Here is a 24,121-nt window from a genome sequence, read left to right as displayed (position 1 = left end):
GATCAAGAGTATGACGTGAGGATGATGTGTGTATATGCACATAAAAAATTTAAAATTTTTCTGTCTCATATAAGTCTGCACAGCTCAACGAACGTTGTATATTTGTTATTTGCTTCCTCTAGCCCCTAATATTATGTTAATCTGTCTCAGAGGCCTTCGGTAATCACAGGATTACTGGCCGGTTACGATGCTAAACCTATAGGGGCGGGTTTGGGTCGTGATAGGAACTACCTTACTTATTCATCACACTAGTCAAGGTCTTCTCCCTACTCCATCCTTTCCTTTTCATCTCTCAAACATGCTTCATGTACCTTCCATTTCTTCCAACTTAATTTCTGTCCATCAGCTTATTTTTGATAATCATTGCACTATTATTTTTTATAAAGATATGCTCATCATACAGGACAAAAGTACCAAGAATGTGCTATATAAAGGCTTTCATTCCCATGGTCTCTATCATCTTCCTAGTGCTGCTCCATCTTCTGCATCTGCATCACCAGCTTGTTTTCAGTCCACTGTTAATTCTTCTCATTGGCATTTTAGATTAGGCCATCCTTTTTCAAGGAAACTTTAGCACATTGTTACACATCATTTGTTACCTTCTTCATCTGTAAATGTTTCATATGTTATTGATAATAAAATGTGCTCACATTGTTGTGTTTCCAAAAGTCATAGACTTCCTTTTAGCTTGTCTAATTCTACAGTTAATAAGCCATTGGCTCTTATTCACTTTGATGTATGGGGGCCATTCACTTCATCTGTTTCCTCATACAAATATTATGTGTTGTTCATTGATGACGATAACAAGTTTACATGGTTGTTTCCTCTTCATTATAAAAGTGAAGTTTTTCATAAGTTTTTGGAATTTAAAGTGTTTGTTGAAACACAATTTTTTACGCAATTACAAGTGTTAAGGAGTGATAATGGTTGTGAATATCTTAGCACCAAGTTTCATGATTTTTTAAAGAGTCATGGCATAGAACATCAGTTGAGTTGTCCTCACACACCTGCTCAAAATGGAGTAGTAGAGAGGAAACATAGACATCTTATAGAGACCACCATTGCTTTTATGCACCACTCTTCATTGCCTCTTGCTTATTGGTTTGATGCCCTTGCCACATCTGTTTTTCTCATTAATAGGCTTCTTACTGCTAAGATCAATTTTCTTACTCCTTTTGAAATGTTGTACCACCATGCTCCTGATTATACATTGCTTAGAACCTTTGGTTGCAGATGTTATCCATGGCTTAAACCTTATGTTACTCATAAACTCCAACCTAGGTATGTGCCTTGTGTGTTTCTTGGTTACATTTCATCTACTAAGGGCTATAGGTGTCTTGATCCTGCTACTGGACAAATTCATGTTTCCAGACATGTTGTTTTTTATGAAGATGTCTTTCCCTTTGCTTCTTCTCCATCAATTAAATCTGCACCTCCTTCTTTGTTCCAATTGAGCTCTTTTTTCTGGTCTGATTAGTCTTCTTCCCATGGCTTCTCTGTGCCTTCCCTTGCAGTTCTTCCTACTACAGCTCAGTCAACACAGTCACCAATTCCACCACAGTCACCAATTCCAATTATTTTTGGTCAATTTGATTATGTTCAGTCCTTTTCTAGACCTCTCTCACAGTCTGGTCATCAGTCCTCTGTTTCACAGATTGTCCATTAGTTTGTCTCTCCTGCAAATTTATCTGTTCCAGAAACTGCTGCTCCTCTTGACAGTTTGCCTTCTGTTTCAGCTCAATTTGCTGGTTTGCCTCAGTCTGCTGCTGATCTGTCTCTATCTGCTGGTTTGCTTCCTCCTACTTCTAGCTCCAAGTCTACTTTTCAGCCTACTTCTCAGCCTCAAATTCCTATATCTTCTTTGTTTGTTCTTTTACCTTCCATTCCTCCCACTCATTCTACTCATTCCACTTCTCCTCCTAACACTCATCCCATGATCACTAGGTCTAAGTCTCAGCATCAGTGTTTTCTCACTTCTTCTGATCATACTGAGCCTCAATCCTATCAAGAGGCCTCTCAATCCAGTGCTTGGACTGCTGCTATGAAGGATGAATACACTGCCTTGCTCAGACAAGGTACTTGGACTTTGGTCAATCTTCCTCCAACAAAAAGGGCTATTGGTTGCAAATAGGTGTTTCGACTTAAGAAAAATTTTGATGGGACTATTGCTAGGCATAAAGCCCGATTGGTTGCAAAAGGGTTTCTTCAAACTGAAGGCATTGATTACTTTGAAACATTTAGTCCAGTAGCCAAACAACCCACTATCAGAATTCTTCTATGTTTTGCTCTTCATTTTCAGTGGTCTATCAAACAATTGGACATTTCTAATGCCTTTCTTCATGGTATTCTAGAGGAGGAGGTTTACATGCATCAACCTATTGGTTTTGTTGATCAAACTAATCCTTCCTTAGTCTGCAAACTAAATAAAGCCTTGTATGGACTCAAGCAAGCACCTAGGGCCTGGTTATCTACTTTTTCCTCTTTTCTTCTTACTTATGGTTTTTAGAGCAGTCATTGTGATTCATCCTTGTTTGTTAAAAAGACTCCTCACTCTATCACTGTCCTTTTAATCTATGTTGATGATATTTTACTTACAGGCAGTGATTCTTCCTATATTTCTGCTCTTATTACTCAGATGCATTCTATCTTCTCTATGAAGGAATTAGGGCTGCTCAACTATTTCTTGGGTATCTCTGTTACTACTTCTCCTTCAGGATATTTCTTATCTCAAAAAAAATATGTTACTGAAATATTGGTTAAAGTTGGTATGACAAATTGCAAGTCTTCTCCTTCACCTATGACTCTCAAATCTTCTACTGATCAAGTAGATTTACCCTTCTCTCAACCTTCTCTCTATCGTAGTCTTGTTGGTGCATTACAATACCTTACTATCACTCGACCTGACTTACCCTTTGCTGTTAACCATGCATGCCAATTTCTTCAGACTCCTCTTACCAGTCATTTTGCTTTGGTTAAAAGAATTCTCAGATATCTAAAAGGCACTCTTTATCAAGGTCTACATTTTACTTTCGGCCCTCTTACCTTGCATGCCTTTTCTGACTCAGATTGGGCAGGCTGTTCATTTGATCGAAGATCAACCACTGGTTATTGTGTGTTTTTGGGTCCTAATTTGATTTCTTGGTCAGCCAAGAAGCAACCTACTGTGTCTAGATCTTCCACTGAAGCTGAGTATAGAGCTCTTGCTCAAACTGTTGCGGAATTGAGCTGGCTTGGAATGTTGCTATCTGATCTTCATATTGCAGTTTCAGCTCCTAGCTCCCACCATTTGGTGTGATAATCTGTCTGCAATTTCCTTATCCAGCAATCCTGTCTTTCATGCAAGATCTAAACATATAGAGGTCGATTACCATTATGTTAGAGAAAGAGTTGCAGCCAAGAAACTTCTTATTCATCATGTTTCTTCTATGGACCAGCTTGCTGATTTGTTCACCAAGCCTCTCTCCTCTCCTCGGTTTTTGTATCTTTAGAACAAGCTTCTGGGATCTTCCATCCCTCTCAGCTTGAGGGGGCATGATAAAGAGCCTAGCCATGATAGTTCTCAAGCTCCTTCAGCCACACTGCAGTATAGCTCAAGCTCCAGCCATCATGATCAGTCGACAGCTTCATCAGCACCTGCAACTGCTTTAGCTAAGCCACTGCATCAGTTAGACAGTTAGGCAGTTACAGAGTAAACTGGAGTTAGTTTGTTTGTTATGGTTTAGTTAACTTGAACCAAAGTTACTTAGTGTGATTTATAAATATCTTCATCTCTGTATTTGTAATTGATTTTGAGAATTAATAGAAAAGTTTTGATCTCTGCAAAATATCTTTTATTCTTTTTAGCAATACTACAATCATACATATTTACACACCTAAACACAAACCTATAGAAAGAGTGAGTGTTGGAGTCTGTTCAGATTTGTTAAAGTTAAATATTTTCATTTTATAGGTTTGCGTATTATGAGACTAATCTGTACGCATGACAATGATTTGAATCATTTATCTTATATGATAAGCTGAGAAGAGCATGCAAAAAATTAAATTGATCAGACATAAATAATCACATGATCAAATCACTATATATTATAACAAATAAACGGTTTATTCTTACAAACATGTGAGTTGTATAGATAAAAAATTTCTAATAGTATAGCAATTGATGTTAGATCAACTTAATGTTTTACATAAATAATTTTCTTAGTTACTTATACAATATGAACGGTTTAAAAGTATCAAAGTGAGTTCAAGTTACTTCGATAATTGGTTAACTTCATTGTCAAATTAAAATATTTAATTTTAATAAATCCGAACTCAAGTCTTAAGACATGCATGTGGGTCGTATGCACTTACTCTCTATATGGATGTGAATTAAACGTGTACAAAAAAAAAAAAAAAAAAAAAAAAACGTTGAAACTGATAAATTGATCCAAATCGATTGTTTGATGTAATTTTTATTAGTTGTTCAGTTCTTGGTTCTAAGAGTTTGGTTATCATTTCAAATTAAACCGTGACATATTTATTTATTATTTATTATTTTATATGTAAAAATAAAAATATACATTTTACTTATAAGATTTGAACATAGTGTTAATTGCAAAATTAACAAACTCTAATCAATTTAACCAAACTAATCATTGTTAATTTGTTTAATAATATAAAATATATATCGTATTTATTTTTATATAAAATTTCTAAAATTATAAAATCGAATCAAATCAATATGTGAATATATCTTTATTTATTTTAGTAATACTACATCCATCGAATTTGGTCTCACTCGAATTGTCTAAATTTGTACATACCAGTCATTCAGTAGGTCATCCGAAAGGTCGTCTGATCGTCATCCAGGCGGATACCGGTTGACACACCGGTTAACAAGGATAAAAGCTGCGATTGAGAAGGGTGACAATCGCGATTAATAAGGGTGACGCTAGTCATTCGGCCGGTCGTCTGGCCATGTCATTCTGGCAGAGTCAGGTTCCCTTTATTTCGATGGACCAAGCATTTTTCTATTTTTTTATGGCAAATGCTAACAAGTGTCCCTATGCACTCTTTGATGTTGAGAAATATATCAAAAGTATTTTGAGAATATGTGAAAATATTAAAAAGTATATTGATTTCAGTAAACACATATTGAATTTAGAAAAGATTATATTGTGTTCTTCAAATTTTTTGCTATGGAAAATGTTAGGGACCTCAAATGTTTTATCAACATTTCTACCAAATATCTTACATGAGTGTGAGACCCATACCATATGAGTTCCATGTAGATCCTACACCTATGTGAGATATTAACAATGATTGAGACCCCTATTTTTTGGAGACCCCCACAACCCCCTTTGAATCTCTACCATTGATGGTGTGGGCCCAACACACACATGAGTGGGTCTCACACATACATCAATGGTTGAGATTTAAAGAGGATTGTGGGGGTTTCCAAAAAATGGGGGTCTTAAGCATTTTTCTTGGTAAAAATGTTGATGAAACATTAATTTGGGATCCCTAACATTACTCTTTTGTTATTTACTTGTGCTCTAGGGACACTTGTTAACAAGTCTCTTTATTTATGGGTAATTTTATTTCCACACACTAATTCATCTTAGTACACACACTTGATGAACACATTCTCAATACACACACTATAAAAATATAAATTCTCAGTACATATCTCCATATTTCAATATTACCCTAATTTTTAATCTTAAAGCCCCAAGGCTATGTTTGGTTTTAATTTTTGAATCAATTTTTAAAAAACTTTCAAGAAAAATATAAATTAATTTGACAAAAATAAATATTAAATAATTTTTTTAATTTTTTTTGCCCCAATAAAGATAAAATCATATTGAAATAAGAAGTTTTTTTTATTTATTTTTTAAAACATATTCTAAAATTAGACCCAACATAGTCTAATATTTTTGGCTATTCACCCGCTCCTCATTTATTGCAATTGTCGCCACTTTCAACCCTTCATCGTCATTGCCACCACCACTGCCACTTCAACCTCATCTCCTTTCATCCTAGACCTCCACAGTCAATCTTGAGTAATTCACGGAGGAAGACTTGTAGGAGTGTATGACGAAAAGTAATCGTACACAGAGAGAGAAAGAGGCGACAAGAGGGCATAGCAAATGATAAAGGTGACGCTGGAGATAGAAGATGGTTATGGTGTTTTAGAATTAAGATTTAAATAGAAAAATAAAGGTATTATGATATTTTTATTTTAAGACTAATTGTGTTAATACAAATTTTCATTAAATATATGAACTAAAAAAAATTAGGTAGCGTTTGGTAGAGTTGTAGAAATATGATTTGGTAATAAAGTTATATTTTGAGTTTATGAGTGTTGAAATTATGATTTGAGTGTAGAAAATTTGTTTGGTTATGAGTTTTGAAAAGAGTTTGAATTGAGTTTTGAGTTGAGTATTGAATGTTTGATGTGACATATGAAATAAGAAAATTTATTTGGTTATGAGTTTTGAAAAGATTTTTCCAAACTTAATTCAAAAAGTTATAACTAATAATCACACACACAATTCAAAATTCTATTCAAAACTCATAGTCAAACTCTTTTTAAAATTCAATTTAAAAAAATAATTATTAAAAAAATAACATAAAAATCTTTTAATTGAAAATATTACAAACAAAATACTTTTTTTTTCAAAATAAATATTCAATTACCGCTTTAAAGTAACTTTTGATTGTATATTTGATTAGAATTATTATTTTTAAATATTTTTTATTATAAATTGCAATTGCTGTTTTTTATTTATTTATTTATTTAATCTTCTCTATTATAACTGCTCAAACTTTCTCTCTCTCTAATGGCGAACAATCACAATAGATGCAATGACGATGCTACGCCGGGATCGGAGCAGCTGATGATGAATCCAACGGTGCTGACAACGTCCAAGTCGCGGAAGAAGCCGGCAGCCGCCATCTCCCGAGCTGGCCCTGAAGTCGACGACGTCAAACTCTCTCTCTCTCTCTCTCTCTCTCTCTCTCTCTCTATACTGTTTTTTGAGAAGTTTTTTTTTTATTTAATTAAATTTAAAATAGCAGGTGTCAATTGCCAAAAAAAAAAAAATACTGTTCCGATCAACTGGCCGGATATTCGAGAGAACGACTGGATAGACCCAAGTCGCGCTTTTTAAAATTCAAAATTCAAAAAAAATTCACTTTTCCAAACAAAAGCTGAAATGAGTTTTGAAATGTTATATTAGAATCAATTTTAAAAACTTTAACCAAACAAAATATTGAAAATAGTTCTAAAATCATATTTTCAGAACTACTCCAAACGCAATCTTAAACTGTGAAAAAATAATTATTTATTATTTATTATTTATTTGTGAGTAATAATATTACAAGGGTATTATAGCAACACGCGCTAAACATGCAAATGAGGCATGCGTCTAACAGAGGAGAAGAGAGTGGTTTGACTTTTGAGAGAGTGTAACGCTCTCTCTCTCTTTCTCTCCTTCTCTCTCTCTTCCGTTAATATCCCGCCACGTGTTCCAAAACAGTCGACGGATTAAGAGGCGTTGATCTTCATCAGTTTCTTTTTCCCCACCGCAGTTAAAGCTCCTATTTAACTCCCCTCCCCTCAATTTAATTTTTTTTAAAAAAAATTATCTTCTACTATTCCCTCCGTCCTATTTCATTAGTTCACTTTTTTATTTTAATCTTTTTCAAAAATATTTATTTACTTTTTATTTTAAGATATTAAATTTTGCTAGATTTTTAAAATTATTCCTTATAAATTATTATAAATACATTTTAAAATTCAAATAGAAGGGTATTGGGGGAAAAAATGTTTCAAAATTTAAATTAAATTGTAATAATTGCATACCTCCTTAATAAGTTGAATATTTTATAGTGGACAAATAAATTGGAATAGAGAGAGAGTATTACATTTAGCCCTGATTTGAAATGTTGACTACTTTAGCTGATTTTTTGAATTTTTGATTATTTTATAAGATGAAAAAAAGTTACGTTTGAAATAATTTGTGAATTTTTTATAATAAAATAGATAATTGTGAAAGAAAAAATTATTAATTGATGTGACATTTTTTTCATTGACTATTTAAACTCTTTTTTTTTTGTCGTTATTAATTATTTCAACTAATTTAACACATCTCAAACACTAGAATTTAGAATTGAGTTTTTTATTTATTTCTCTTTATATCACGTGTTACTCGTTATAGTATTGAAGTTTTGCTTGTTTGTGTTGTCTCGCATTTATTTATTTAAAACAATCAATATATATAAATATTAACCTTAAATTTAGGGGGAAAAAATTCTTACTATTTGAGCGACTCATATTGTAATATTAATATTTTATTATTGATTTTTATTTTTATTTACTTAAATTTCACACACATCGCATATGTCAATCGCTAGTTATTATTGTTAGGAAAATGATATACAAGCTCATTTCATGATGTGCTTGGAGTTAGCTTCGTTCGTATATCCTTTGTAGTTCTGTTTTCTAGGTTTATGACTTGTTTGATACCAAAATATATATACAACAATGTTAGGTATCATGAAAAGTCTTTCATGAAAATGATCATGAAAGATTTGTGACATTTGGATTACATTTAGAATAAAGCACCACACATTAATCAAGGTAATCTAAGGATCACAAATTTTGCATGATCATTTTTATGAAAAAATTTTCATGATCCCTAACATTTCTCATATATATATATATATAAGCCCACACCTTTTTTTTAGACTTGATATGTCAATAAAATAATTAGTTGATCATTAGAGAATAAATAAGAGAAAGAATTGATTTAGATATTTTAATAGAGTAAAGCTAATTTTTGAACTTAAATAGTAATGTTGTTTAAGAAAAAATAGAGAGAGTCAATGTAAGTAATATTACAGAAAGAAAAAATTACGGGTAATTATTTAGTAATTCCAGAATATGGACACGTGATATTCTATAATATTATAATTTGTGGAAAAGATAAATATGTGGGGTATTGTGTTTGGTGATTAGAGAATATGAAAAGAAAATAATGATTAATTAGAAAGTGCAGCCACGTGATATTTTAGAAATATTTAATAATTTCCAAAAAATTACTCACTGTAGAGAGAGAGAGGGGGGGGGGGGGGTGGACTTGGGTGGATGTGTCTGGTGAACCCAACGAGCAAAGGAGAGCTAAAAAGGGTCTTAATTTCTCTCAACGTTTCCGAAACACACCGACACTGAGGTATTTACTCTCTCTCTCCCTTTCTCTCTCTAACCCCTCTCTCTTATCTACCTCCTCAAATTTGTTCATTTACTCTCTTCTCCGTTTTGGGTTCTTCTTCTTTTTGTTATCTTCTTCAACTTTCATGGCGGTTTCGGAACTCAACAAACCTTGATTGTTTTTTCTTTTGTACCTTTGAAGCAGGTGACGAAGTCAATTTCTTCAGTTCAGGTAAGGCAGGTACGTATAGACACAAATCAACGCATCTTCACTCTGTCCAAAGCTATTGATCTCTTTCCCTTTCTTGTTTCAATCTTACCTGTAAATTTAATGTTTTTACTGACCTGCATGTGTTTTTAGATTTGTGTTCTTTGCTTTTCTTGATTTCTTCCGCTTGTTGCTTTGTTTTCTTGTGATGATATAATGCTGGCATTCTTTGAGTGAAGAAAGTAACCTACTAACCCTAGATACAATATAGTATATATATTTGATGTTGTTTTTTTATTTATTTAATTAATTTTTTTTTTTTTTTTTTGTTGAAATTAAAGTAAGATGTTTGAAGGGCCGGAGAGAATGTATGGAGATTGCCAAGTACTATCATCCTTGGGAGGAAATGGGGTTTCTTCAGAATCCCTCTTTTCTTCGCCGATCCAAAACCCTAACTTCAACTTCATGGCTAACATGCCTTTCCACACTTTTCCTCCAATCATACCTGTAAGCTTCCCTTCAAAATCATCTCTCTCATCTCTCTCTCTCTCTCTCTCTCTCTTATGTTTATATATTGAATGGTTGCAATTTTGCTTTGTTATAGAAAGAAGAAATAGGGCTAATGAGAGGGAAAGACGAGATGGAAAGTGGCTCCGGAAGCGAACACATGGAAGGAGTCTCCGGCAACGAGCAAGAAACTGAGCAACAACCAAAAAAGAAACGCTACCACAGGCACACTGCTCGCCAGATCCAAGAAATGGAATCGTATGATTCTCTCTCTGCAATTCTGTGTTCTAATTCTGTGCACATATGTAAAATATCTCTCTCTTAAAACCTTGTTGAGATACTTCATTGTGATCTTTTTTACTTACTTCCCAACAAACTCATTAAGAACCATGTCTACTTCTCTATATCTCTCCCAAAACCCTATTAAGACACTTCATTGTAATCTTGTTACTTTCCAACAAACTCATTAAGAAGCATGTCAATTTCTCTCTATCTCTCTCTTAAAAGCTTCGACAGTCTTCATTACATACTTGTCCATTTCTAACAAAAGCTAAATTATGCAGTTAATGCCTCTCTTATCTCTCTATCTGACTCTCCATCTTTACTATCTTTTAACTCACCAAATTGGTAAATGGACTGCTAAGTGCTAACTTACGCACTAGTGCACAAAGTAATATGACTCTCAATTTTGCTAACCTAAGTTACGCTTGTTTTCACAGTTTATTCAAGGAATGTCCACACCCAGATGACAAGCAAAGGCAAAGACTCAGCCAAGACCTAGGCCTCAAGCCCCGCCAAGTCAAGTTCTGGTTCCAAAATCGTCGAACCCAGATGAAGGTGAGCACGTTAGCACCCTATTTCAAAAAAAAAAAATTCATGGGTAACCCTAAAATTTGCCAGCTGTGAAACTCATAGAAAATCATCGCACAGTTCCCAAGAAGTACATGTTTTTACCATCTTACGTTAACGTTTTAAGCCCTAAAAAATAACTCATGAGTGATAGCGTACGCCATCATCACGCGCACTGTAGCATGAAGAAGACCTCATTAACTCCTGGGTCGCTTCCACAGTCTGCATTCCATAAATATGCACAGTTGGGTGCGCAGTCAACCCTACCTCTTTCCACAAGGGGGATCACACATCTTAAATGCACTCCCATTTAGGGTTAGGGTTAGTGAAGTTAACAATTCACAGGTATCTATGTACAGTGGAGGGCCAAGGATGTAATGCGCCATGGTGCGCAGGATAAGACTAAAGTCTTTTGTACTTTTTTTGTTTAGTTGTGAATTAAATTGATCATCTAATACAGGCACAACAAGACCGGCAAGATAATGTGATACTGAGAGCAGAGAATGAGAACCTTAAGAATGAAAATTATCGGCTGCAAGCGGCGCTGCGATGTATCATATGCCCTAACTGTGGAGGTCCGGCGATGCTTGGCGAGATCGGTTACGATGAACAGCAACTTCGGCTCGACAATGCCAGGCTCAAAGAAGAGGTAGTATTGAATTTTGTTTAATTTCCTGCTAAATGCACGTTTTGTAAGTACTAAAAACTATGGCGAGTTCAAAAAAAGAAAAATTTTATTCCCTATACAATTTCATTTACATTTATTTATTTATTTTATCAACAAAAAAATTATTAATGAAATTCAATGTACATATTAAACGCTAAACATAGACAACAATAAAGCAAAAACAAGTGCATAACCCATCGCAGCTACACTTTTCAATTCCGTAGAGTTAATATCCCAAAATTTTGAAATTTTAAAATTTGAGAGACGATTATACAGGTGAAGGTACATTGGGAACAAAAAATTTAAGAATAAAGTATCTTATGCTTAAGGCCAATATTGAAAATGATTTAGAAATCATTTAATTTTTTAATTTTTATTTTTTTCCCTTGACAAAAGGGAATATTTATATCTGGAGCTTCGAGCTTGTGCTAGCTCCGAGCTCCTCTTTATTGATGTTCTCAATCATACTTTGTATGTTTTCATCAATAACAATTTTTTGTCGATCAAAAAAAAAGGAATATTTATAAATCTTTTTAAAAGATTCATCGAAAATGATTTGTAAGTGATACATATTTTTTAAATTATATGCAACAATGGTGAATTTATTAATTTTCTATTAAAGAAAATAAATTGCATATATGTTTTTATCAATGAAGATTTTTTTTGCCGATAAAAAAATAAAAATAAAAAATAAATCGCATCATTCTTTTTTTTTTTTATCGGCAAAAAAAAACTTAGATTGATTAAAAAACAAAGTAGACGGTACAAAATATTGACAATTATGTATAAAATTTTCATTTATGTAAGGATACCAAGTGTCCATTGGAAATGTACGCAATTGGGAGAGCCATATTACTTCTCTAGTATTTGTCAAACATTAAACCTTGAGTTTGACTTCTTTTTTTTTAAAAAATTTTTTTTGGAAATGTGCCTTTATTGGGAGAGTTATTTTGTTACATTCGAAGCAACACCAACTAGGTCATTCATCAATTACGCATGAAAACTAGATAGGTGGGAAAAGGGGGAATGGGGTAACTGTTCTTTGGATGAGACTCATTTTAGGTTCTAACTTAATAATTTAAATTGTTTACTTTTTTATAGTTTGTTGAATAGTATATTCTTGTAAAAAATTAAATTACTTGGATATCGATTACCTTTTGAACAAAACGTATTTGTATTATGGTTAACATTTAAAATTACATTTTTCTTAGATACAAACGTGTTTTGATCAAAAGGTTACCGACACCCGATTAATTTGATTTTTTAAAAGGATATACTAGTCAATGGATTGTAAAAATTGAACAGTTTAAATCATTAAGTAAGATTTGGAGTTTTCTAAATCAAAAAAAAAAAAAAAAAATTGCAGATCAAAAAAAATTAAAAAAAATAAGGGCACAACAGCCACTTGACTTTTTCCCAAAAAAATCAGTTATGTAGGAATACAATATGAGATAGAACTCACATAAATGAGATTTATGTATAGAGTTTACTTTTTGTCTCATATATATTTATCCCATTATGAGATCCTACTTGTGTGGTTTTTATATTTTTTTCTCATTATGTAAAAATATATTTTGTACTTTTCTTCGAGGAAATGACACTAACCAAAAAAAAAAACCTAAAAAGAAAAGAGCAAGAAAGCACATTAACAAAATGGAAAGAACTTATCTAGTTGAAAACAAAATGGCATAGTTTAAATCCTTGTGAAACCTAATCTTCCATGTATTCAACAAGAAATTAAGCTGGGGTGTATACGAATAAATTCAAGTGTACAGATGTTGTCTATGTCCCATTCTGTGAAATCTTTTTGTGACGTCTATGAGATTGTTTTTTTTTACAGTTCGAACGTGTATGCTGTCTTGCTTCGAGATATAGTGGCCGCCCAATCCAATCAATGGGACCAGTTCCTCTGCTTCCCCCTTCCTTGGATTTGGACATGAGTATCTATCCAAGGAATTTCCAGGAGCCAATGTCTGAAATGATTCCAGTACCTATGATGCCCGAAAATTCCCACTTTCCCGGTGGTGGTCTTATCATGGAAGAAGACAAATCACTAGCACTCGAGCTCGCTATGTCATCCATGGATGTGCTGGTGAAGATGTGTCAGGCAGGCGAACCTCTTTGGATCCGAAACAACGACAGTGGAAGAGAAGTGCTTAATTTTGAAGAGCACACGAGGATGTTTCAGTGGCCGATGAATCTTAAACAGAATGGCAGCGAGTTCAGGATGGAAGCTACCCGCGATACAGCTGTTGTGATCATGAATAGTATCACTCTGGTTGATGCATTTCTAGATGCGGTGAGTAATCCCTTTTGAACAACGTCCGTCATGGTTTTAAATAAGAGTATTCGTGTTTTGATTATTTATCATATTATTGAATATCAATATTAGTCTTTCAAAATTTGATGCATTTTGCCTGATATTTAAACGCTTATGGCAGTATTTAGTAAAAATATGTCGAATTCTCAATTCACCTTTTAACTTGGAAAATATTTTTAATTTTGTTTCAATTGATTGTTTCAGAATAAATGGATGGAACTGTTCCCTTCCATCATTTCTAGAGCAAAAACTCTTCAAATTGTAACTTCAGGCGTTTCTGGTCATGCAAGTGGTTCCCTTCATCTGGTGAGTATTTTACAGTTAGATTCTTTTTAGGCTTTATTTATTTATTTATTTATTTTTTTGGGGGGGGAGGAATTATACCCCAGTTGGTATTTCTTAAAATAATTACTGTTCCATGAAGAAATTTAATATTTTAATTATTAAGATTTATAAATTTTACCACTCATCTGATTTATTTATTTTTTTCAAACTACCTCTGAATTGTCATTCCTCCTTTTCTATTTCCACCAATAAATAAATAAATGAAGAAATTAAAAAATATTCATAGTTTTTATTTTTCTGCAAAAATGGCTTTTCAAATTTTGAAAACATTTTGGCGGTGTTTTCTATAAATTGGGTTTTTTTATAGATTTTTTTTTTAAAATTAGTTTTTACTGACAAATTGCAACACAAATTTTTATGTTTTCCGAAACAGAAAAACAAAAAACGAACACACAACTAGGCCCAAATAATTTTTGGTCCCCTATGCATTTTCATGTAGGAATATAAAAGGTCTTACAACTTCTTTCCGATGTAACCAAATAGTAAATAAATAAATAAATAAAATAAAAGGTCTTACAATTATTTGGACAAATTATATTATAGTTCATTAGTTTGTTTTTTGTGTCAATTTGTTATTTTTAGTTTTAATTGTACTAATTTTATTTTTTAATTTTTCATATTATGTCAATTTAATCTGATTGAAAATCTCAATTAAGAAACTAAACAAAAATTGAAGGCAATATGATCTATTCACAAACGAATGGACCACTTTAAATTGAACTCCAACCTCTCAATCACTTTCAAAAAGTGAATAAATTATTTTGTCTCTTAATTTTAGTTCAATTTTAAAAAGCTATTATCAATTAGCCTAAATTAACATAATGTGAGCATTTTAAAGATAAAATTGATATTATTAGAATTATAAGTACACAATAATCAAATTAAAAGGACTACGAGTGTAATTTGTCCCCCTTTTATTTTTTATCTTGTAGATTGGTGAATATGTTTTCTATTTTTTTTTTTTTTTTGTTGTAGATGTATGCAGAGATGCAGGCTCTTTCTCCACTGGTGCCCACAAGAGAGGCTCATTTTCTTCGATACTGCCAACAGAATGTGGAGGAGGGAACTTGGGCAATTGTTGATTTTCCATTGGAAAGTTTACAGGAAAGTTTTCAACCATCCCTCCCAAGATACAAGAGAAGGCCCTCTGGCTGTGTCATCCAGGACATGCCCAATGGATACTCTAGGGTGACTTCATTTTCTCTGCTAATATTCCAATTTCTTATTTATATTGTTATATTTTGGTTGTAATTGGCACAAACACCTGCTATGTCATACTTTCATACATAAAAAATGTTAGGGAGCACTGATGATCCTAAAAGGTATTGTTGGGCCCTCGTGGGCCTATCCCAGGTCCATCCCGATGATCCAAACCATTCATCGAGGTGGACCTGGAAATACCCTCCAATTAAGATCACCAATTGGAAAGAGCTCAAAGAAGATAGACAATGCTTCTGTACAGTGCAATAGTTGTGATAAATCTATGGGGTTCTATAGTGGCACCAACCTCATGTACTAGGGGGGGGGGGGGATACACATACTTCCACACAGACGAGTTTGACCTGGAGAAAAATATTTAGAAAAGTGTTCATAATTTGAATTGAAGATATATATTTAAATTTCATCTAGTGTAAGTCACATCTAAAATGAATTTAATCTACACATTCTAAATTCTGAGTACTTTAGTAAATATTTCTTTATAGATATAGCATTGGACTACTTTGATGCTCAAATGATTAATTGTTGGATTCATTGCTCAAATGATTTTCACTATCAAAATGCGAATATACATGTGCTAAAGACTCTAAATAGAAAAATATTGAATGATGAAACAGGTGACTTGGGTAGAGCATGCAGAGGTAGAGGAGAAAGCAGTGCACCAGATATTTGATCAGTTTGTTAACAGTGGCATTGCTTTTGGAGCTCACCGCTGGTTAGCTGTCCTTCAAAGACAATGCGAGCGGCTTGCCAGCCTCATGGCCAGAAACATTTCTGACCTCGGAGGTACCTCATTTTTCTGTTTTTTTAATTTTAATTTTTCCTAGTGTTTGAGAGTACTTGAATAAAATTGTAACGTGTATATACGATGATTTTAACAGTGATACCATCACCGGAAGCGAGGAAGAACTTGATGAATCTAGCACAGAGGATGATAAGGACTTTCTGTGTGAACATAAGCACTTCCAGTGGGCAGTCATGGACAGCCCTTTCTGACTCTGCAGATGACACTGTTAGAATAACAACCAGGAAAACCACAGAGCCAGGCCAACCCAGTGGCTTGATTCTGAGTGCTGTGTCCACCACTTGGCTTCCACACCCTCACTACCAGGTTTTCGATCTATTGAGGGATGAGCACCGCAGAGTTCAGGTTTGTGTAAATATTAATCTTCTGATCAATCCACCCTTTTTGTGTAATAATCCCATTTACCAATATTCATTCATTAATTAAAAAGTGCTAAGATTTTAATTGAGTTGATGTTGTGCAGCTGGATGTTCTTTCAAATGGGAATTCATTACATGAGGTGGCTCACATTGCAAATGGTTCTCATCCTGGAAATTGCATTTCGCTTCTTCGCATAAATGTAAGTTTCATCTCTATTAACATTTTAATTACTTGCTTACTTTCTCCTTTAGCTTTAGCAGCTTTTTTTTTATTAATCAATAAAATTTAAATCCTGTTCTGCTTCTGGAATATTATTAATACCACCAATCATTTTCTTTTGCATGCATGCAGGTAGCAAGCAACTCATCACAGAATGTAGAGCTCATGCTTCAGGAGAGCTGCACCGATGACTCCGGCAGCCTCGTGGTCTACGCCACTGTCAATGTTGATGACATACAGTTAGCGATGAGCAGCGACGATCCATCCTGCATTGCCCTTCTCCCATTGGGATTCGTCATAGTCCCCGTGGGACAATCCACCGGCAACAACAATGACTGCACCAACATCAATGGCGATGATGTTTCCGACACCCGAAACTTTCCCAACCCTGGCTGCCTCCTCACAGTTGGGCTCCAAGTCCTAGCTAGTACAATCCCATCTGCAAAGCTCAATCTCTCGAGCGTTACCGCCATCAACAACCACCTCTGCAACACCGTGCAACAAATCAACGCCGCTCTTGTTGGTGGTGGTGAGAGTTGTCCTGATAATGGATGCATTGGAGGTTCTTCTACTGAGCAGCCAGCTACTGCTGCAGCTGCACCACCCAAGCAAACTGATTAGGGTTTTGCATCCCAATTACCCAAAACCTCCCTATCCCGTTCTCGGTAAAGAGAGAATCCCTTGCCCTACAACAAGGGAATTTTGGTCACTTTAACACAGGCCATTATATTTTGGCAGAGTATAGGAACACAAGCACAGATCATCTATCCTACTCTTTGTTTTATCTTCTGTCTCATATCAATCACTAAAACGGTATGAGACGGGATGAACAATGATGCAAGGAGTAGGACAGATGATCTCATGCCTATCGCCTTGTCTAAGGCCACTGTGGTCAAAAGGGAAACACCTCTACCTTTATTTTTTTTGGTGGCTTTTTTGGTGGGAAGAGATTGGGATGTTATGGGTAGTTAGGGAAAAAAAAAACTGAGGGCAGAATGGTAAATTGGGTGAGTGCAGTTTTTTTCTATTTTGGGTAAATAAAGAGAAAGGTGCAATGTAGTAATGTAATGAAGGTGAGGCAGGTAGGTAGTAAGTTTGGGGGAGTAGGTGAGTGAGTTCACAGTGGAGAAATTTAATGACTTTGAGAGAGAGAGAGAGAGCAAATGGTGTGGTGTGGGGAAGTCAAGAGCGCACCAGATGTGACCCTTGCTCCCTGGTAAGGCTAAAATGCGCAGTGGCCTCAACAGTGAGCAAGGGTGGTGGTTCGGGAATTGACTTCTACTTTGGTTGGGCCTTTTCTTCTTCTTCTGTGTTTTCAATGTTTTTGAATGTTATTAATTACAATCAAGCCCTTTATTTGCTAATATTGTTCATGCATTTATGTTTATGTATTTATGTTAACAAGAAGTATTTTGTTCTTGCTATATTTATATTTATGTTTCTGCTTTTGTATTAACGTGAAGTACTTTGTTTTTGCTATGTTGTTGTCAATTGATTTCACCAGCTTTGCCACTAAATGCGCCATCTGTAGCTACAATATCATTTTTATAATTTGCTATCTAAGGCCATCTCCAACTATTTACTAAATTCGTCATCAAATTCAAATTTAGTGAAAAAAAGTATTTTTTGTGCTCCAATAGTTTCACCAAAACAGTATCAAATTGAGAACGTCCTAAAATTTTCACCAAACTGAAGATGTCTTCCAGCTTTCAACAATTCACTGTGTATAGCCGTTGAATGTAGACCACTGGATAACTGACCGGACGTCCGGCCAGACGTCCTTCCAGATGACCACCTCAAGCAAAATTTTGTGAAAATTTTATACTAGAAGGTCAACCCCTTAGTTGACCCACCAGTTGACCCCGTGGTCGACCACCTCTTTAACCAAATATAGAAATCACTTAAATTAGTTTGCATTCTACTAACAGCAGATTGATATGGCATTGTTTGATTTTCTTCATCGGTATTCATTTCTTGATTGGCTCCATTGGCCAGAGTGTTGCCTTGTGTGGTTCCAAACCTTTGCTTCTTTGTAGCAGCAACCTTCTTTGAAGCCTCTTGCAGAGCATCCATTTTGACGTTATAAAAATGTATAGATTTTGCTCCTTCTTCAACAAATGAAGAAAAATTGGTCACTGAGTCACTGACCCAGAAACATTGGTTGAGTTTGAGTTTCAACACAAACCCAGATTAGGAAATTGGTTAATTGAGGTGGGTCTTCTAGTTTTCACAACAATTCACAGCACAAATTGTGATTTGTGAACGCAACCCATGAACTATTGGTTGAGTTTCAACATAACTCATGAAAAAAAATGGTTACTGAACTAGAAACATTGGTTGAGTTTGAGTTTCAACACAAACCCAGATCAAGAAATAGATAAATTGAGGTGGGTTTTCTAGTTTTCATAACAATTCGCAGCACAAATTTTGATCTAAGAACACAACCCATGAACCATTGGTTGAGTTTTAACAAAACCCATGAAGAAAAAATGGTCACTGAACCAGAAACATTGGTTGAGGTGGGTTTTCAAGTTTTTCATAGCGATTGTAGAGCAAATTGTGAATTGTGAAGAAAGAGAGAGCGAGAGACGTCCAGTGTGTTTTTCATAGCAATTGCAAAGCAGGTGATGCTTCTGAGAACATTGGTTGAGGTGGGTTTTCAAGTTTTTCATAGCGATTGTAGAGCAAATTGTGAATTGTGAAGAAAGAGAGAGCGAGAGACGTCCAGTGTGTTTTTCATAGCAATTGCAAAGCAGGTGATGCTTCTGAGTGTGGGAAAAAAAAATTCATTTTTCTCTTTCCGGTCGACCGAACGGTCGTCTATTCGGACGTCCAATGTGTTTTGATGATCACCGTTAGAGTAGCTAATGTCAGATTGAGGAATTCATCTTTTTTTAACTCAAATTTAATGAAATTTTTGATGAACCGTTGGAGATGCTCTGATATCTATTATATTATATAAAGTTAGTCAAAAATGCTCACGCTATTTTTGTTACCAAAATTACCCCAACAAACAACATAATTGGTTACACAAATTTGGGAGTGAAGACTTTGAAAATTATTTTCAATTCATAAACTAATTGAATTTTCAGATTTTGAATTCAACCATTCACTTCACAATCTTATTTCGTGTTTTGTTTTTTGTTTTTTTAAATGGGTAAAATTTCAACATCCAAGACCTGGTCCAAAACAGTTCATCAGATCCAAAAACATTACCCAGCCTTTTCTAGACCAATAGTCATATCATATTTGATGAGGCCATTCAACAGGGCCGCCCAGTACACTTTGGAAGATGAGCCAGTGAGCTGGACTCTAACAGGGCCGCCCACGTACTGATGGGCTAGCCCATTTGGTGCCCTTTATCAGAGCTTCCCTCATATCATAGTTTTATATATGGATATGGAAATTATGAAAAAGGACTGAATTGGCATTTTAGTAACCATGGTATCATCCCACCTCAACAAAATGACCCTGAATTTTATTTCATATTTTGAATACAAGCAAACAACAAAATGAAAATATATATATATATATATATATGTGAAATTTGTCTATTTATTTATTCCTGACATCTAAGCATGGCATAATGGTAGAGAATGAACCCTAAATTGTTATATGGGATTGAATTTTACTTTTATTTTTGTGGGAGATTTATGAAAAGGGGTTACCCGATTGTCATTCTATGTGATTATAGGCTGTTTGGCAAAACTCAATTGTATTTTAAAAAAAAAATAAATTCAAGCTTAAATTCAAACAAAAATTATATTTTCAACTTTTTTGGACTTTTTTGAGCCAAAAAAGTAAATAAGCTTAAATCACAAAAAATTTTACGAAACACGCTGACAATTGTTGAAGTATGGAATTTCAAATTTTAAACAAAATATTCTACACAAACTTTGTGTATATAATTTCATGCAACATTTATACATTCTACAGTAAAAGAGAGGCAAAAAGTTCGGCCTTATAAGCAGAGAAACTAATTAAGGGAAGAAGATTCTGAGTTTGCTTAGCCTGCAATTCAATTCTTAAAAAAAATGCTATTCCAAACTTTGTCACATTGCTATTGAATTTATTCTCCAAGGTGCATGGTCTTTGATTATCCCAATACTATCTAGGAAAAACAAAGAATAAGTTTAAAAACACAAGAATTAGTCATAAAATCAGACATAAACTGTTATTCATGATTTTTAAATTTTGTTTTTATCATAAGATAAGAGATTAGTAAGTTAGTAAATCTTATTTATTTATATATATATATATATGTATATATATTTGTATTTAATTTATGTTTTCGTGATAGAATTGGAGGAGGATCTATCTGTCATTAACATGACGTCTACAGCCTATGAGAATTTTAATGATTTGGGCACACTAAGCTAGCTAGTGTCATATGTTCGTGTCAAACAAACATCCCAAATGTCTACTTGGGAATAATAATAATAATAATAATAATAATAATAATAAACAATATATAAATCATAAAGTGACTTCTGGTAGGTTATCCCTATTCTTGTTTTGTATTGTTCTAAATAAAAATTAAAAAAAACAACTTCGTTTTTTGTGTTTTATAAAACAAAAAATAAAGGAAATTTAGAAACACCCATTGTTCTTATATCATTTTCTTATGTAAAAATAAACTTTGAAAATTCAAAAAATAACTTTAAAATGTTTCTTGAAAAATGTGTGTTTTTAGAGAACTAGTTTAGCAAAAATAACTTTTGAAAACAGTTCGACAAACAAATTTTATGTATTACTTTTCATATTCTCTTTTTTCATAACAATAATATAGAAAAGGAAAATTAAGGACTTCTCCAAAATGATCTCAGTTTTTTGTTTTTTGAAAAGTAATCAAAACTCATATTTGTTCAAGACATTCAAAAATTGACAATAACAATAACAAAAGGACGTGATTAAATTTTATGAGAATATAGCAGTTGTTCTAACAATTCATATAACTGTTATTTGGGACAGTAAAAATCAGAGATTTAAAATTCAAATTGATAGAGTAACTGAGACTCTTCCATTACAATTTAGTTTACTTCTCTACAAAAGTAGATGAGAAACTAATTTTTTGGATCTAAAAGAAAAAATAATTTAGTTTACTAACTAATATCTTATCTTATGACAACAACAAAATTTAAAAATCATGAATAACAGTTGATCCAATCCATCTATTGCTGAACAGTGTGGGACCAGAGAAGGTTTCTTTTTGGTGACCTAGTCCATCAGTCCGCCTGATTGAGAGTGAAAGGATATATAAAAACACTTTATGAGAATGAGGAAATAAGACTCAAAAGGTACTTACAAAAATATATATATATATATATATATATATATATTGTCAGTTTTTTTTTTTTTCTTTGGTGAGGATATATATACAGTTGTGTTATAAACATAAAAAACAATCTTAAAATTAAACATAATAATATTCAGAATAATGAATAAAATTTGTTAGTGGTCTCCCTTTTTAAAAAAAATTAACTTTATATATATTCTGTATTGAATTTTATGATTGATTATGTATAAATAATATATGTCATCCAAAGCTAAAAAAGGGGGATTGTGAGAAAGTAGATTCATCAAATCTTATATAAAAGCCAATTGAGTATTGTCTTGATTTGGAATAGGTTTGTTGAGCCCAAAAAGATGCTTGTTGAAGTCATAGTTTCTACCCCTTTGAAATATCACAATCCAAATTCTTGTTCAAATCAACAGTGATGGATCACCAATTGCAATTACCCATTTCTATCCATCTTCAATCAAATTCTCAATGGTTCATTTAACTTAAAAAAAGAAGACTAAAAATGGGCTATAATCTATGTACATTTTTTTTTTTTTTTCCCTTTTCAATCTCCTCCTTTAACTTTTTTTTTTTTTTTTTTGGGGGGGGGGGGGGGGGGAATTTAGGTGGGTATATATGTATGTAGCTTATAAGGTTTCAAATTTCACTGAATTTAAATGTTTAATAACATTATAATTATTTTAAAATATATATGTTTTCATATTTGAAGCTAATTTTGAATATTCAACGGAATTTGACTAGCTTATTAAGGTTGTATTTGAATCTTAAATTAGAAAAATAAATTGTAAAAAGGAAAAACAAGGAATGAAGTAAAAGCTTCTCTCTTTTTTTTTTTTTTTAATTTCTTTGTCTTTTTTATTTTTTCTCTACAAATCCAAGATTGAAGTACAATTTAAGCAAAAATACTTTAAAATTTTCATTTTCACCATTTTTTGATTTAAATTTGATTAAAATCCAAAATAAATTATTTTATTTTATTTTATTAGTTATATTAATCTAATTAATCTTTCTAATGTGAACCCAAATCATAATAGACGTACGTTAGAAAATGAGCAAATATAAAAATTATGATTATTCAAGGTTGACCCCCATTAAATTAGAAAAAATAAAAAGTTGACCCTTGTGAAATGGTTAAGAAGAAGAACAAAAGGAAGGGAAAAAAGACAAAGTGACTAGCAAAGGGAATCTAAACAGAATGCATAAGCATAATGCCATATATTGTCAATAGCTATGTCAACCACCAAAAATATAAAAACAATCATTAAAGCACTAAAAATAGAATTAGAAATTGAACAATGTGTCCAACCTTTTTACTTACTTGGCGTTGGCACCAAATGATACTCACACATAAAATTTGGGAAGTACTGTAGACTCCATTCCTAATGTAGACTCACAAAATGGAATTCACAAACAAAAATAACAAAAGTGGTTAAGTTGGGCCATGCCAGCTTTACCTTTTATGACTATGACGTGGTGGTATCTGTCTTCACAAAAGTTTGTTGGTGTTTTGGAAAAATAATTAAAAGTTAATTTTTTAATTTTTTTGATTTTATTTTTTAAAAATATATAAAAAATATAAGAAATGATCAAACTCAAAATAAGTTAAAAGTTAAAAAGTGATTTTTAATACCTTTTTCAAAAGAGACCAAAATTATTCCCCCTCTCTTTCTTTTTCAAATTTTCTTTTTCAAATTTTCCGTTCTTATGCTGTAGCATTTTGACTTGACTAATTCTTTGAATATATGTATTTCTTAACATTATATATATATATATATATACTACGTAATTATAGAATCTAAATTTGAGAGTGACCTCAAGTAGAGGGAAAAAAATTATTTAGTGCTCTTAGGGCATGTTTGATTGGGTGGATTAAAGCGTGGGATTGAGATTATTAATCCGTGGGCTCAATTATCTTATGTTTGTTTTAACATTTTGGTTTAGGATTATTAATCCAATGAATAATTAATCTAACAAATTTGTAAGATTATTAGTAATGGGGTAGGGGTGAGATTATTAATCCAATTGGATAGTGAATACTACACTAATTTAATAGGACTATTAATATTTCATTATTAATCTTGTGAATCAAACATGACTTTAGAGTAAGACTATGTGATGGTCTAATTTA

The 24,121-nt window shown here is 33.1% G+C and overlaps 1 protein-coding gene across 4 annotated transcripts; it reads left to right on the top strand.

Annotated features, from left to right (window-relative positions):
* The first annotated feature begins 9,120 nt into the window (after window positions 1–9,120).
* On the top strand, window positions 9,121–18,170 carry HB-7 (homeobox-7). 4 transcript variants are annotated; one of them, XM_028228099.2, is made up of 13 exons: window positions 9,121–9,215; window positions 9,399–9,434; window positions 9,743–9,908; window positions 10,006–10,166; window positions 10,628–10,745; window positions 11,218–11,406; window positions 13,265–13,723; window positions 13,949–14,050; window positions 15,065–15,277; window positions 15,925–16,093; window positions 16,189–16,457; window positions 16,576–16,671; window positions 16,824–18,170. In XM_028228099.2, the coding sequence occupies exons 3-13, from the start codon at window positions 9,747–9,749 to the stop codon at window positions 17,310–17,312; spliced, it is 2,427 nt and encodes an 808-aa protein (XP_028083900.2). In that variant the 5' UTR covers window positions 9,121–9,215; window positions 9,399–9,434; window positions 9,743–9,746; the 3' UTR covers window positions 17,313–18,170. The 4 variants fall into 4 exon arrangements, with proteins under 4 accessions (XP_028083900.2, XP_028083901.2, XP_082758197.1 ...); XM_028228100.2 differs by lacking the exon at window positions 9,121–9,215 and having other exon boundaries at window positions 9,285–9,425; XM_082902071.1 differs by lacking the exon at window positions 9,121–9,215 and having other exon boundaries at window positions 9,294–9,434.
* The last annotated feature ends 5,951 nt before the right edge of the window (window positions 18,171–24,121 follow it).

This window comes from Camellia sinensis, chromosome 13 (genome assembly GCF_055761805.1).
Source record: "Camellia sinensis isolate YWXY chromosome 13, ASM5576180v1, whole genome shotgun sequence".
In the NCBI taxonomy this organism is placed as follows: Eukaryota; Viridiplantae; Streptophyta; class Magnoliopsida; order Ericales; family Theaceae; genus Camellia; species Camellia sinensis.
Note: the sequence above shows the minus strand (reverse complement) of the source record. Positions and strands in the feature narration are given on the sequence as shown.